The sequence below is a fragment of the Megalops cyprinoides genome, chromosome 8 (genome assembly GCF_013368585.1).
Source record: "Megalops cyprinoides isolate fMegCyp1 chromosome 8, fMegCyp1.pri, whole genome shotgun sequence".
Classification (NCBI taxonomy): Eukaryota; Metazoa; Chordata; class Actinopteri; order Elopiformes; family Megalopidae; genus Megalops; species Megalops cyprinoides.
In genome coordinates, this window is record NC_050590.1 from 11,716,208 (window position 1) to 11,734,288 (window position 18,081).

The window sequence follows — 18,081 nt, forward strand, 5'->3', positions numbered from 1 at the left end:
CACAATGTCTAATTTCTGAATTTTCATTTTATACAAATGAAACTGATCCGTTTTGATGAGGAGGTTTATCATAGCAGAGTAGTCTGTAAATTACCAGAAAATTCAGCCGCGCTCAGCTTTCAAACATGGATCAGATGCTAGTCTATCAAATGGCATGCATAGTTCACCTGATGTTTAATGTAGAAGAATTTTGTTTTTTAAGAGTGCCTAAACTGGAAACAACACAGTCGAGTATCATAGAATACTCTTCCTTACTTAGGTCAAATTCACCAGAAATGCCAAGGTGCTTTATAGAGGTCCATAAATATCCTTGTAAAACTATTTCTCTGAAGTTATTATTCAGCTAACATGAATTTTAAGAGATTTACAATATTAAAAAGTGCTGGTGGGTAAATCTTTATCATGCATTAGATGATTTTAGCCATTTAGCAAACTATTATGTGCAGTACTTGGGTAGCAAATGAGAAGGTCATTGTTCTCAAAACGGTAGGAGTTATGGCACCACCCAGTGGATCATATGTGGATAGCAATAATTGCTATACATTTTTCCTGGCATAGGAAAGGCAGTTGCTCAACATTGTCAGCATGGGGTAGTTGTTGAAATATCAAATATATTTTGAATATCCATTTCTGTAAAGTTTAATTACTTTTGAATATTAATTTCATTTCTTTGAAATTTCTGCTGTTATGTCTTGGACTGGAACTTACAAAATAGGTGATTTTTCTATTAAGAAACATAAATAGAGGTCTGACAATTCAGATCATGCATCTAGTGTTAGAACACATGATGTTTATCGGGTTTGTATCATTTACATCAACAGCTTACCATTTATAGTAAAATCCCATTTCATAAATAGTCAAAGTTAGTCTTTTTTTGTATATCAGAACTTCAATTAAGGTAGAATGAAGTATACACCAATTAGTACATTCTGTCCCTGTATATGCCTTTTGGCTTACTAGTCATCTCTGTGTTGCAGGACCTGTGCACTCACAGTGAAGATGGTGTGATGAGGGGTGACCCAGACCTGGGTCACAGCCCAGGTGTAGAGGGGCCCTCCAGCCCTATCCCTCCCATGCAGTTCCCCGCCTTTGAGTGGGCGTGGCAGGCTGCAACCCCAGCCTCCCGAGAGCTTGACCTAAGCCCCGCCCGGGTCACCAAGCGTCACAGGAAACTGCTGCTGAAGAACACGCCAGCCATCCGAGCCCTCAACTCGTCCTCCAGCCTGCCCCAAGACAGCTGGCAGAGGCTCTCCCTCATCCAGGAGGCCCGCAAGCGCCTGGTAAAGGAGGTGTGTGCCAAGTACAAAAGCAACAGCAAGCGGTTGGTCACGCCCCACCATGTGTCCCGCATCTTCGTGGAGGACAGGTACAAGCTGCTGTACTGCGAGGTGCCCAAGGCAGGCTGCTCCAACTGGAAGAGGGTCCTGATGGTATTGGGGGGCCTGGCCTCCTCCACCCACGAGATCAAACACGATGCTGTGCACTACGGCAACCACCTCAAGAGGCTGGACAGCTTCGACCACAGGGGCATCACCCAGCGGTTAGAGACCTACACCAAAGTGCTCTTTGTACGAGAGCCCTTCGAAAGGCTGGTTTCGGCCTTCAGGGACAAGTTTGAGAACCCGAATACCTACTACCACCCTGTGTTTGGGAAGCCCATCATCTCCAAATACCGCGCCAACGCCTCACAGGCGGCTCTCAGGACAGGCACCGGGGTAACCTTCAAGGAGTTCATGCAGTACCTCCTGGACGTGCACCGGCCCGTGGGCATGGACATCCACTGGGAGCACGTCAACCAGCTCTGCAGCCCCTGCCTGCTGGACTACGACTTCATCGGGAAGTTCGAGACCATGGAGGAGGAGGCCAACTTCCTCCTGCGGAGGACCGGGGCCCCCAGCAACCTCACCTTCCCCAGCTTCAAAGACAGGCACCCACATGCCGAGAGGACCTCTGTTCGCCTCACCCGGCAGTACTTTGCACAGCTCAATGCATCCGAGAGGCAGAGGGCCTACGACTTCTACTACACGGACTACCTGATGTTCAACTACTCCAAGCCTTTTAAAGATTTGTACTGAGACCTTGGTGAGGCCATGCTGATGAACTTGTCACGTCCGGTTTATTTATAGCAGCTGTGATGCATTTCAGAAGCTATTCGGAAATTAGCTTTAAGTTTTGAATAAATCATGCAAAATATCAGTAATGAGGTAACCTGTCAGACAAACCTAACTGGATATATGCTGCAAACTAACTCAAATTAACATTTTAAGGAGAACTTAACCAGTGATATACATTGAAGATTGTCTTGTTTTCCAAACTGTAAAACAAGTGTTTTTGTATATCCCTGAAATTCATTAGAAACACATTTAAAAATATGACCCATGAAAAAACAATCCTCTGTCAAGAAAGTTATGTACCCAGTATATAATAAAAGAATAAGAAATCCAAAATAAGGAATATATTTCAATACAGCTTATTTATTTTTCAATACATGTAATGTAACAATATATTCTGTAATATATACATACAATCTCATATAAGAAATGAGGCATTTTCTAATACAGTATATCCAGCATATTGACATATATTGGAAATGTATTCCTTTAATTTTGGATTTCATTTTCACATAGATAAACTTCTTTTGTGAGTTACGTTTAAAAAAAATCCAAAAAATGTGAAAAGCACTGTGGTTGACACCACCCATGTTGTTTTTTGCACACAAAATAGTGATTTTTTCCTGAGTTTCACCAGACATTTGATGGGTCAACATGCAGTTTGGAATTGAACTGCTCTATGTGCTTCAGTCACATGTTCAGCAAAGCTAGCACACCACACCGAAGGACAGTATTTCCAAGCCTAGCACATATTGACCACAAGGCAGGCTGGTCCCTGTGTACACAAGCTAGACTTAGCACAGAACACGTACCCCCCCCAGCACTCAAACCCTAACCCCTCATCATGTATTACATTGTCATAAATTCAGTATTTTGAGAAGTGAAAAAAAGTTAGGATCAACATTCAGAGGCACATCTAATTTTTTTAATAATTACAGTATTTGTGTAATGGTATTCAGCACAACAAAAGCTCAAAGGCAGACTACTTTATTTCTGAAGTCCATGTAGTACAGTGAGTGTATACACACCAGCCAGCACACACCAGATACTGTAAAACTGGATTTCCTGATCATGCTGGTAAGTATGAAGCAATGAATAAACTCCAATTCTGCCAATATATGCACATACATCTGTACGTAGAAAGTATAATGGTGTGCTGACTGGGAAAGTGGATTATTCATTGAAATGCCCAGCTATGAGGAATTGCTGCATGCTCTATAGCTGTGTAGCTGGGTGCCCATGATGAGAGGAGACATCAGCCTAACAGCACACCTGCTGTGACCTTTCATCGCTCTCTCCAGTGCTCACCAGTGATCAGGACTGAGAGCAGAGATGCAGAATTCACATTTCATTAAAAAAATAAAATACTGGGTGTGCCATTTCTAACATTAATTTTCCTAAGGGTGACTTTGCCAGGAGCATACAAACAGAGAAATGCTCAAAGAGATATCTCGGAGAGGTTTTCTGAAAATCATGAAAGAGAATAATATTACTAAATCCTAAGGCAGTGCTTAGTACTCTGTGGTATGTACAGGGAAAATCTCCTTGGTAAATGATTTTGGGAGTTCTAGGGGGTTTGGCACAGTGGTGAAATTTCCTAGGCCAGAAATTGCTGTTGTGATGTTTAGCAAGGTGAGTAAGTACGTATCCAGCTCTGATGCTATGTAAGTTGCCCCACATAAAATGAAATAACATCCTTTCTGTATTCAAGCAAAACTCTCCAGTCTTGAGTTGGAGGGTGGAAAACACAATTATGACCAACTTTTCTAAAACAGAAGCAGAAACCAATACAATGAAAGGAATTAAAGTGTATTTATTGTCTCTGTGTTAAAGATGGACAGACCAAAGAGAGTTGGTTGTGTTCTGTCTGTCACCAATGAAAAATGATGCAAATATCTGTAATGTCATTCTATTGTTAAAATATATATTTTTAAATGGATGGAGAAGAATATTGAACACAAATTAAGATTAAGGAAATATATACACTATGAAGTATGTTTATGTGGTGCAATGACTTTGCAGTACCCAAATAATCTGTTTGTTGTTCTGATGGTTTTATTGTTCTGACTGCGTGTTGGTAGTTGCTTGAGCTCAGTGATGTAGAATATGATGAGTGAGGCTCCATCCCCTTTCCTGAGTTTTCTGGGTAATCTATGGATACAACACAGCTATATTTTATTGTATACTGTAACAAGTGAATGTATAACTGTTTTATTGTCAGTGCACAAGTGTACAAAAATATGATCTCAAGCCCTTTGCCTTATTTTACACTGCCAATTAGCAGGTGTCTCTATATAAATAAATATAAATATATATATAATATCAGGAAGGCATTCATCAGGTGGTTGAATTTTTCTGCTGAGTGTCTATAAATAAATGTTTTCAATTGTCTTTAGCTTTTGTGAAAAAGTTTTTTTTTTTTTAATTTGTGTATGCGTTGGTGTCTTGTTTCAAATGAAATGATCCAGTGTATGTGAGCCACAGACTCTTCTCCAGGTGAAGTACAAAAAAAAAATATATTGGGCAAGTACTGTGATAAAATCAAAAACATGGGAAGTGTTTGGTTCATTGTTAGGGCCAAACACCATTTACTCAGAGTGCACTTGCTATGTCCACCTTATTACATTACATTTCATTTCATTATGGTTATTTAGTACACACTCTCCAGAGTGACTGACATCACTGACATGACATGACTTTACATGTCATCCACTTATACAGCTGAATAATTACTGAGGCAATTGTAGGTTAAGGGTACAGTGGCAGTGCCCCAGTGGGGTATTGGACCAGCAACCTTTTGGTTACGAGTCCTGTTCCTTACCACTGTGCTACACTGCCACCCTTATTTCCTTCTTTGTGGTTCAATTCAAATGTTTATTCTAGGATTACATTTCTAAAAAATACTTAAGTTTGAGCATGGGATGTCTGGTAAATGTTAAAGCCCCACATAGAAATATGTCATGATTAGTTAGTTATTGCAGAAAGGTCATGTGAATGATTTCACCAGAAGGAACAACATTGACCTAACATGACTGTGATGGACAGCTTCATTAAAGCCGTTTGAATACACAGTAGTGAGAACTACAGTAGCCACATAAAAATAATAAATAATGCAGTTATATATGGTTCAGTGGGCTGGAATGTGCACAGTAGCTGAAATACTCTAAAACCTTTCAGACCATAACATTTCAACAACTTTGATATATCACAGCTTATGATGGCATACACTGTATCAATTGTACCGGCAGACTGAGGGACCATGACGCAGAAAAATGTAAGCTGTTATCAACACCAACAACATGTAAAATAAGGACAGTGTTGATACAATAAAGAGACAGCCTAAATGAACCACACAGTTAAAAATGATAAACTGCACTAAATAAAAATGTAATTTCCATGTAGTGTAACAAAGGCTACACAACTACATGTTTTTTCCACAGTACTGACTCAAAAATCTAAACAAATGTGACATTTTTATATACTTGTACAACAGTATGAGTTGAGCTGTTGCTATGACACAGAAATGTGTGAGTATATAAAACATATCTGCAAAAAGTAACATTTGCTTGTTAAAGTTCAAGACAATGCAATTTGCAATTGTGATTTTATTAACAGCATTTTAAAAATGTACATAAAAATAAGTATGCTTGCTTGTATTTTCTATTTTTACAAGTAGATGAAGCAACTGCTTTACTACATAAAATAACATAACATGTATTGATAGGTTCACTGGAGAGGGTAGGTACGGACAAGTGTTATTTCCACCACAAAACATGCAAATACGTAGAACAGTAATCTGTTATATCACCACTAGATGGCAGTATCACAGTATCTGACTGTGTTGTCACCATGAGTAAGTGAGATAAGAGAAAAGTCTAAATTAATTATTTGCTTGCCATAGACTAGCATGAACGTTATTCAAATTCTTTATGCGGCATTCAAACTAAACATATTTATGATGGTTACATTAACCACACACCTGTTCAAAGACTTGTTTAAAAATGTGATAATTTGCATACATCAAGAATAAAACAAGTATAGCATCCACCAAAATGACTGGCCCAAAAATGCTAACAACATACAAAACCCTTACAGCCTGATTATTTCAAACTTATAATGACGTAATATTATTTTTTAATGTTATTATAAGTTTGAAGACCACTGAAACAATAATATGGTTGAAATAATAGTCTTTAACATAACTGATGCCATGGGAAATTGTGTTTTTAATAAACAACTTGGCTATGTGCAGTCATAGACATTAACCATATAAAGAATGCTACACATAATGGAATTAAACAAATACGCTATGGTTCAATAATTAACCTAGTCACACAACCCGATGTGAAAGAGTAGTTATGCAGCCTTAAGCATGTATTTGTAAAAGGCTGATAAAGTGTATTCTGGTCATTATGATGTTTGGGTAATAAAAAGGCGCTCTTCTAATGTAGTCATTCAGAGAATTGATATGTTTTTGAGAAGAGAATTTCAGCTCAACCAAACATCTGTGCAGGGGCAAGAGGATGTGCAGAATTTTCTGATGAGTCAATTTGGAAAGGGAACTGCGTGACAAAGGAAAGATTTCCAACAGTCTTAACCAACCACAAGAAATAATGGTAACGCTCTTGCTACATAGGAAACACAGCAAGCACTGCATCTACTCTTTCATCTGCTAAAACTAAGGAAACGATAAAAAAGTCTGTCAGTAAACAACATCGCCCTTTTCTTTCTTAAACCTCTGCCAGTTATGAGTCAATTAACAACTATTTTAACTGTTCTTACATCAGTACTCAGTGCCCAAAACATCACCCAACATCTTTTGATGAATTATTTCATCAATAATTACTTAACCTCCTAAAAATGAAATGATAGTCAAAATAACAGACAAATGAATACTGCATTTTTCCCTTGCAACTTTATTTACAAAGTTCACCTCACAGCTTGTTTTTAATACACATTTAGATCATAAAAAGTAAAATAATTTGCAAGTGATTAAAGTGCCACACTACAAATAATCAGTACACTGTGCAGTGAGATAGATATGTCTATTGCTCAGTCAATTGCCTTTTTATCCATAAATGAACAAATTATTTAGATGTTGATATATGCTGAAGAAGATGTAATTCTGAAAATAATGTTGCTTGCAGATGAGTTTCCTGAAGGTATTGTGGGCATGGGGGAGTCCTGTTGACGGGGCTTGGAGAGGTCGAGGCACAGTGACAGTGAGGCAGCTGAAGGCCCTGTAGAGAGGGTCAGGGCCAGACCTGGGATGAACACAAATTAAAACTGACCAGACGGTACAGACTGAACACGAGTGTGAAAAATCACAGATCAAATCATGCACCCACTGAACAAAATCCAGACCTGTCCGTCTCACTCCAAAACAGGGGAAAGGTAGTACCAACAGGCAGATATGCCTTATATAAACAGGATTTCCGGTTTGCCTTTACACTAAACAGAACAGTACTTACAAGTGCTCCCTAGATTTCACTAAATATATATCTGATTACACAGCAGTAACAGCTTTTCCTGCAACTCATTTACTGATATTATGTCTCAAGCCATTCAGCTGCATAGATGTATCAAGTGTGTGGTCTGGACTGCAGTGATGTTATCTGCAATATGCAGTGATGATGCATAGCAAATCAGAATGTGAATACAGCATTGAAGCTGGGCACAGACTACAAAACTATTTCTGTTTTCATACACATGAAATGCTTCATCTGATTAAATGGCAGAAAGATTGGACACCTCCTCCTCAGGATCGTTTAGGAGTTCGAGCCCTGCCTTGACCAGGAAAGCAAAGCCACCTGGTTTAAAGTACTAAGAGAGGCAGGAAAACGGCACAGATTGCTTGGAATTCCTTATGTGTTCCAAACAATCCATCTTCTCTATCAAACTGCATCAAGGAGAGGAGTGACAGAGCGCTACCTAACAGTGTAGACATACAGACCGGAACAACCGCTGACAACACAGAGATATCTGATCGGCTGCAGTATCTGATGGACAATCTCACAAGGACACAATGGGCAGTCCAGACCTATAACTTATACTGACGTGCCAGGTGCCGCTGTCCAATTACCAAAATGTGGGAAAGGCCTTCAGCATAGCCTCCCTCACTAGGATGGATGGCCCCTTTGTGAAGGACTAAATTACTACTGAGAGTCGAGAGAATTGCTTTTGGAACAATGTCTTCATAGGGAGCTGACCAGACTTGGAGTTGTTTGAAAGCACCTGCAGGGATGCCTTGGTACCTGGATACATTTTGGGGGAACCCAACCAATATGCTATTTCACAGAGAGCAGGTGTACAGATATGAAGCAAATTCATTTTACAGCGTGAAAAAAAGAGGCACAGCAATAGTACTGACCTCACCCAAACCTGCATCTAATTAAAAAAGATTTAGACTGAAAATAGTAATTGAAACATACAACTTAGTGTACATTACTAAAAAATGTGCAAAAAGGGTGTGTATTTGACAGTACATTTTTCTGTCATGCTTTTCATTTGCTCACTTTTCATCAATGTTTCCTGATACCTTGATGTCTGTACTTAAGTCTTGAAAAATGTACAAATAATTGCAAGAAAGAAAGAAAGCCTTGAGGAAGAGTAAGTGATTTAAAAATGTATTTACAAGCACAAGTCCTAAACAGCCAGTCAGTGTGGACAAACAAACAGAAGGATGGATAGGATAGTGAAGCGTATGAACTAATATAATTTCACGGCCAGCTGAGCAGTCCTGTTTTGGAAGCAACAATACATTTCAAAAACCAAAAACACAGGCCGCAAAGCCAAGGCTCCCACAAAGCCAAACAATCCCTCCTCCCCCCCCTCCCTCCCAAAAAAGCAACATGATCAAATTAAAAACCCATGGTCCCACTAATCTCCAGTTCAGTCCTTGATTCAGGCAGAGTTCATCCAAATGGGGAAAATCCCACAAAAGAATCATTCAACAGAGGAAACAAATCCAGACAATACAAAACCATAAAAAATGGTTCTATAAACTATTCACTTAATTTACAAAAAAATAACCAATACTCAACCAATCATTTAAGAATGGAGATTCAGCATCTGTTTCCATTTCCTTTTCAGTTCAGAGGTTATAAACCATTGTCCCAAGCACAAGGCCACAGACACAAAACGGTGCATTAATATGGCAAATGCAACATATATTCTGTCCCGTGTACAGTTCTATAACTGCTTTCAATGACATGTAGTGGAGACTGAAAGGTAAACAGAAGAAATAGTAAACCCCTTTTCATCTGGACATTCCCGTGGAAATGAAAGAAACCCACAATGATGAAAAGAGACGTGACAGTAGTCAGAGGAGTTAGAACCATGCACTCTCACAGGTAAACGCCTTTGCCTGTGTATTCTCAACGATGGCCATCATTGGTGGAAGACTGGAGCCCAGCCCCCCTTTTGCAGATAAATTTTCTCGTCCAAAGGAAACTGTCGCTACAGATCTCGACAAAAGGCTCAGCAGAATGAGATTCCATGCTCTGTCCATATCAGCTGTCTGAGGGTGTTGTGTCCAGGGTAGTGATGGTGGGCTTTCAGCTCTGAGTCACTGACTGGACTGGCTGCCCCAGGGAGGCACTGTTCCCACGAATGACCACAGAGGCTCCCTGGGCATGGGCAACACACTGCCCATCGACCTTTCACCCCAGTTACCATATGTGTCAATTTCTGACAACAGAGAAATATTCCATGGGTGCTGCGAATACATTTTGGTAAAGTTCTATAACATAGGTAGTAGGCCTGAGCCAGCCATCCCTGCACAGTGCCTCCCATGGCGTGAATGAACTGAAGCAGACTATCACAGGCTACTACACACTTTTACTGTGCGTATATGAATCTCAACACGAACGACAATGATTAACAATGTAATCGGTCATGTCAAACTTGGCTGACTATTGAGAAGGAGTGATAATTTGCATTAATTATACATAGAAGCAAAGAAAAAATGGCAACACTGTATCATTTAATACATATAAAAAACACTGCAGGAGTGACACACCTTTCCTGCACCAGAGGGACTGCAGCATGCACTATTTGTGTGGATGAGAAATGCATAACCTTGTCGGGCCAAGACCCAGGTACAGTTAGCATTAACACATGTCTGAAATAAACTTTGGCTTGAGATGGTAAGTGTGTAATTTTTCTTTATTACTTTGCAACTCTATTTGACATGCTGTGGCACATACTTGGAGTGCATCTGCTGCTGTTCTTGTCAATATACACAGAGCCTCCACAGTGACAACACACATTTAATGGAACCTTAATCCCAGATTCATTCTGACCATGATGTGCTTTGCTCTCTAAGAACTGCTAAATTTAGATGAGTGCTACATTTTTTTCAGTTCTGCCACAACGTCATCTGGAATGTGTGAAATAAATGAAAAATGTTCCATGATAATGAAAAAAGTGACACATGCTTAAACATCTGAAGTTCAAGACAAAGTGTAATGCAGTTTTAATTTGGTCTTTCATTTCACTATTCTATTGAAGAGAAAGTTGCTGCATTCGAAGAAATGGAAATAAACTTCTCAAAGGTGTGTAGGGCCAAGTAAGTTTTATAAAAAAAAAGAATAGTGAGGCACCATTTGGGCCTAAGTGATTGAACTAATGTTTCCCATTTTCAGTAATCATTCAGTTGAAACCGAAAGCAAACTGCAACAAAAATATACAAAGCGCATAGTAGTAAACACAATTAACTTTTTGTATGAAAATAAACACATAATAAATAAACACAACACTGCCTCCTGTGGAAACCAATTAATTCAGCATCTTCCATTGGAATGTACAATATATAATAATAAAATAATAAACTAACAATAATAAAAGTGTCATTTTAGAATTAGGACTGGACATCATGACATCATGTATGTAAATTATAAGGGTGTTTATCATAAGGATATGGTCTATCATGTAAAGTATACAGTAGCTGCACAAAACAGAAACATGCTGTCCTGCACTGTAACCAATGACCACTTATGTGTAAAGCATCTCAAAAGAAATCTATGACCCGAGGGCATTTGAATGAGCTGCATGTGTGACGTCAGCTAAGGACAACTGCTGCCCAGAGCAAGCCTGGCCCTCCTGGCTTACCACGCTCTCCTGCTACCATCTCTGCAAGCACAGACTTACATTCTGATGCATGTGATTACTTCGCAGACAGAATCAAGTAAAGACAAAAGGCAAATTGCATTGGTGCTCAGGTAGCTCATTTGTATCTACTGTATCCAAATGTTATTACTGTACAAGATGCTATTTGAGTGACACACATTACATACATGTGAAATTCCCTCATTCATCAGTAGGTCAACGGGCTATATAAAATGTTGGGAACTGGCTGAGAGAGCTGCACATTTATTTGGCTCCTGCCATGAAATGTGACTATTTATACCCAAACGTGGTTATTGGTGAGCATGGCAGCTTTTTAGATTATCAGATATTCACAAGATTAATTCCCGATGTGCCAGAGAGGTGTAGGCACACTGACAATACAACCACTGACACAAATATTCAAGTATAATGTATGATACTGATCAAGCGTGTCAATAGAGCATCAAATTATACAGCAAAAGGAAGCTCAAGTCATTTCCAGCTGAAACATGAAATGATTTCTATCTAAAAGGCAAACTTATTTTCCATGATATATGCCAACAGTTAATACCAATGCCATTCTCTGCTGACAGACAGAACAAATGGAGATAGATTTACTGGTTTTTGATGTTCAAATGAACAAATGAACATAGATGAAATCATATGAGAAGTATTAGTTACTAGCCTTTTCAGAGAAAGCTGGCATTGCATATTTGACAATCCATCACCTCTAAGCTCCAGTGTGTAAACCCAAAACTATTTCTCTCTTCTAAGTTCCTCTCCTCTCAAACACCTCCCTTCTTTCCAACCAGGTCTCCAGTGCCCCAGGCCTTCCACTCATAACCCGTTGACAAAGCCACTTGTCCTCAGAAAACTTATCAAAATCTCATTTTATTTGTTGCAGGAGCTCAGCTCACTACAAAGAGGCAAACCTCTCATAAAGCCCTTTACTAATTATAATTAGCTTAAACAATATGACCAACACTTTTTTTCTGTCTCTCAATTATTCATTATCTTGATCGACATATTTGTCCAGAGCACAGAACTAACTAACATTCTTTTTCATGAGCAATATCATAGGTGCAATGGAAAGGTCAGTATTGGAGAATCGTTTGAGTACATTACACTGTAATACCCTGATGAGGACAGAACCCTTGTGTAATACTGGGAAATGATGCATTTCATCCCACAGAAACCATTAAATAGACAACATATCTTGATGTGAATTTGGTCAAACAGTGAAACTTGAGCCTGAAATTCATCTTGAACTGACTGTAGTATTGATATGAGATTGAAAAATGGACAGCCCAATGCAGAGTATTTGCAAAGATACCTACAAGGAGCAAAACAATACAATACAATTTTATGTGCCCTTTGAGATTTTAGAAAACTAGTGTGATGGAGATGATTTTAAAAAAAGGGAAGTTCACCATTCAATGCTCTCTCAAGTCAACCCACAGTTCAGCATGCTATTTGCCTGTGATTTGAATCAGTGCCACTTGATGGCAGCAAAACTGGATCATCATTTTGAGAAAATTCACTTGTGTGCAAACAAGCTTTGGAAAGAAAGACTGTTTTTACACAAATGTATTAATTATTTTAGTTGTGTTTTCCCATCCTCATTCAAATATGCACCTTGCTTGATGTCATCTTGCACTTATATAATACAACTTATATATATATATAAAAGGAACAGAGGATCAGAGAGATCATTAGGACAGAGATCACATGACATCAGTATGGGTACTGGTAAGGAGCAGGTTCCTTTTTTGATACCTTGCAAGGGCACTGTTATTGTGCTTTTGGGAAAGGTGGTTAACCCACAACTGCCTAAGTAAATACCCGGCATCATAAATCGATAAAATTGTAACTTACTGCATTTAAGTCGCTCTGGATAAACGCATCAGTTAAATGACAATAATGCAATACAAGTATTGATGTTTTATTTAACATTTTCTAAAGGACCAGATCATTACGTACAGTAGTAAAATATTTTGGTTAATAAAGTCCATGCTTATGTCCTCTTCCCTGAAACAATTTGTTTTGTTGCTGTCTTTGTATGCTTCTCTTAATTAGCTGTAATAACGTTTCAAAATTTAACATACATGTATAATCAATGGCAGCCTTGGCCTCACAGAAAACATTGTAGGGTTTCTTTTTCTGATGGAAAATGAATTCACAGGGCAGAGAAAAGAACAACTGATCTCCAGGTACTGAGAAAGTTCTGGGGTCAGCTCTGAATTCTGAAGAAGACAGCGGCATTCCATCTCCATTTCTGAAGGACACATCATACTGTCACGACACGGTTCAGGCACAGGTGAGAGAGTCACACAGAAGCAGGCATAAACCTTTCTACCACCCACTCATAAGCATCATAAGAGGTATATTGTCTTCTAGAAGCAGGAGAGGAGGAGGAGGAGAGAGAGAATCTGATTTAAAAGCTCTAAAACCACAGGGATTTTTTTGCTAGGCATTCAGATCCTGAAACCTGTCATTTTGCACAAATATTCAAATGAACTTGTGCGAATACAAACAATATGAACCAAAAGCACTTGGCTTGTTAAGTCATTTTGCCCTCCAAACTAGGTTGACATTCAATAGCAATAGAAGTCAGATAGAAATTTATGCCTTATTTCGGCACACTTCTTTAAACAAACCTAATTGCCAGTATTTTGCACCTGGGGGAATTGCTGTGCCTATTTAAGGTACTTATTTGTATGCAATACAACTGAACACATTCTAATAATAAACTGGAACCGTCATGCCATTTCTGAAATAATGAACAATAACTGTCACCACATTACAGCTGCATAAATACATCAAGGAGATAGTCAAATGACTGGGGAAATGGAATAGCAGGCAGGAGCATGTCTTGATAAAGCATACATATTATTGAATATGAGTTCTGAATGCTCTTTTAAAACTTGAGTTACCTACCTTCACATGAGTGAGGCAGAAGACACAAAGAGGAATGCTATTAACTGTTGATGTGCCTCAATGAGTTAAAGCACAGCAAGAAAGAAAATGCACAACCACTTAAATGGAATGAAAACACAGGACATCACGTTGCATTACCAGTATTTTCCACCTAAGAAACCCAATTAGGTGAGAAAGTTTCCACAGGGCAAAACTGTCGAAGCACTCGTATAATACAGGTTGTGTCTCCGTCTAATGAATGCAAACTAAGCAAGAATGCATTTCATCCAACAGAATTAAGGATGTCATCTTCAGGGAGCCGAGAACAGTGACATGGTGTTGTTCAGTCAATAAACAGAGCAGTGCTTCAGGTGAGGTGAGGGAGAATGACTGATTAGACGTGTAGAGACCTTATATACTGCACGAGGCACGCACTGCTAGAGGTCAACAAGGCAAACACAGAGAGGTTACAATCAACTGTAGTCATTTACTTAAATGGTAATACCTGTATGTATTCAGCCCATTTTAGCATCCATTTGCCAACCTAGATGCTAATTTAACTAAGATCAAGAAGACCAGTATTAGGCAATGGTAACTTGACCAGAATAGTGTTAACCAATGATGCAATGTGTGTGGTGTCTGCAATATTATGGATAATTGGAGACAGTAAAATGACATTAATGCTAACATTGAAATGTAACAAAGATGACCCTACAATCAGTCACAATAATTTTACAGAAGAAATAATACAGTTATTTTACCTCAGTACATGGTCATCTGGTTGGTCAGCTGTAAGGCTTTATGGTTAAGAAACTGGCCACAGTATGGTAACCATGAGATGAAAAAAGAAGACATTTTTAAAACGTTATATAACTTCTTATTCTATATTTATTACTGCAGATGGTGGACAAAAATGTCTCAACATCCTAATTCCTAAATACAGTAAAGATAAATTCATGAAGCAAAGTTTGTAAAAGCTGGATCAAAGTACATTTGTACAAGTACATAATAAGTAGGAGCAATGTGTATAATTAATCAGAATCATTGAAATAATGAATATGGATTACTTATGAAAATATTCAGCGCTTATAAGCATTATCCAAAAGCTTGCACACTAAGCTTACTCATGTTTAGAGTTCAGGGGTTTGTTTTCCATATGTTGAAATATTATCATATAAAATTATGGCAGCACATACAGACAAATGAGAGCCATATGCCACATATGTTGTGCATATTGGTCTGAATTTTCTCCCTCAAGCGCTGGGGTTTTTGTGACTCCGGATCCTGTCATTGTCCCCACATGCACCTCTACACTGACTCATGAGGCTCCTGACTGTGTCCACTGAATGGCGGCTCACTCCCTTGGTCTACAAAACAATGCTCTTACCATCTGGGTGTGGGGCAAACACCACTAGGTATGGATGATCCTGAATGCATGAATTTTTATTACCCTAATTGATTTCTCTGCAGAACAAAGAGGTGACATTCATGTAACCCTCAAACTGAATCCCAAAGTCCTTTTCAGCAAATGAAAGCAAAGAAACTCCATTAAATCTATCCATAATGCATCTGTCTTTAAGTAACAAATTTTAGCATGTATTCTGTAAGAAAAAAGCAGAATTTGCTCAAATCTGTTATGAAATGTTTAGGATTTAGCAGAGTGTGGTTACACTGAATCTGGGCCTGATTTGATGATACCTTTTACTATGGACTCCTTTTTTGTTTTTAACTGGGTCTGAATGTTAACCAAAAATGCTAGCAAAGATGTTGAATATGCATGGGAGGGCAGTAGCCCTGTTAGCTCTGTGATCTTACTTAAAGCAAACCCTAAACAGCCAGCGTAAATATACTTCAACCTAAAGACAGCTTTATCTGCAAAATTATCCATAATAACTATTTTTGCTTCATGAAAGTAAAAATTATTGAATTTTACACAATAACTTACAGTAAGACAAAATATATGTACTGTACATCATAGAAACCCAGCTCACTTTTGAAAAAGGAAACCTAATTGTAAGAGATATTTCCTCTTTGAAACATTCAGTCTGCCAAGGCAAACAATAACAGTCTGCAATATATTCGTCAACTGACATTTCATCTTTCATCCTCAGGAAAACTGAATGACAAATAGATGAATCCATATCTATAATTTTTCCTATTACATAACTATAGTATGCATATGTTAGCTTCACTATCTCTACCATTATTCTCTACACAATTAATCAGCTTGTGTTTTTCTTTCACATTTGTTAGTAAGTGATAAACATTCACTGTGAATGAACCAACAGTTGACAAGAGCAGTTGTAATTGTACATAATTTTCTGAGTATTTAAACAGGCCAGCAGGGGGTGTTATGTGGGAGAGGTCACTGATGTGTGACAAAGAAAAGAATTTCACGGGAAGAGATCAATGCCATAGACCTCCTGTCCTAGAAACACTGTACACACAGAACAACTAACAGACAACAAGACACCATTTCATACGAAAGGAAACAGGATCTTTCTCTAACTTTCATGTCCCTCCTTTGGGACAAAACATACGTAAATAAAATCAGTGAAATAACATATTATTGTACATTAAACCTCAGTAGACTGAGATGAAGAATGCTGAGTTGGAATGAGGATAATACACTGTTGTTACATCCACTAATGAACTTGTTAGTTCATTAGTGGATGGCCAGCATTACCACTGAGTATAAATGGAACACACCAGCCATACTATGAGGGTTCAGGTTGGTCAGGCAAGCTTGTGACTGGATTATGGTTGCGGACAAGTGCAGTGGTATGCACAGAAATATATATATGGGAAATCCTTTCAGAGAAGGTTAAAGACCACGAGATAAAGTGTATTCTCAACCCAGGCGGAAGTGTTTCAAGTAATACTCAGAGACTGGACTCTTAAAAGTTGGTTTATTGCCGGCCATGGACGGTCAAAAATAGGAAAAGACATTCACTAAAGAAGTAGTGCCTTTGCTGGTCAGTGGAGGAATAACTTCACAGCTTTTCATTTCAGTAATACTGATGCTTGCAGCTTCACAAAGTCTTTGGTTTTAGCCTAAACTCCAGACAATGCAGAATACCTTATATCTCTAGACATTTAAGGGCACCTAGGTCTGTTCACTGAAAAAATAAACAGCAATTTTACTGATATCTCTCATTTATCTGATATAATCATAGATATATTTGAATGTAATAGAAACTTATCCATTTTAAACTTTCTTCCAAAAGTCAACATGCACAGTGGAAGGTTGGACCTACCAAGCTTACACACTAGGCAAGTGGCCATAACAAGGCATATTTATACAGGCTTTATTGTTTCAACCAAACATTTTCCCTGAGTTATTTTTTCCTTTTAAAGCATGACCTGAAGAGAAATATACAAACTCATTTTTAACTCAATACAAAACATCTCCATGTTGGATCTAAAGGACCCAATGAAAAACAATACTGGCCTAAACAAGCAGAGAATTAAATGCAATGATATAAATATATCCACAGCGTACCAGCTGAATTCCCTACAGTTTGCCGACTTGGTGCCGGTGAATACATCTTTAACTACATGAAATAAACAATACTTATCATATCCTGACAAGATTGTAAGTGCCCTAATTCATATAATTAAATACACATATTTAACATTTAAGGTACTGGAACAACTTTTTTCCAGATCATAAGTCTATCATTGTCATTCAGTCAAACATATTCTTAGACAATGCTGAATGCAGGGGGTGACAGATTTGACGGATTCTTTCATTTCTTCAAAATCAACATCTTGTACTACATTACAATAAATAAATCAATCTGCAACAGAGGAGGTATTAGAGGTATTTATTCATGCATATTTGCCAGCTCTATGCAATACATAATTTAAAAATTGAATATAGTTTATGCAACACATAAACAGATAAAAGCCCATAAAATAATTGGTGTCTTTACAACAAGGGTGA

General features: G+C 38.3%; 1 protein-coding gene across 1 annotated transcript in view; it reads left to right on the top strand.

Moving 5' to 3' along the window:
* The window catches only part of si:ch211-269c21.2 (carbohydrate sulfotransferase 8), an 88,903-nt gene extending 86,533 nt beyond the window's left edge, over positions 1-2,370 (top strand). Inside the window, exon 3 of the mRNA XM_036535163.1 lies at positions 978-2,370. Coding sequence (XP_036391056.1) covers positions 978-2,075 — 1,098 coding nt within the window. The 3' untranslated portion in view covers positions 2,076-2,370. The remainder of the gene's footprint in view (positions 1-977) is intronic.
* Positions 2,371-18,081: the final 15,711 nt, after the last annotated feature.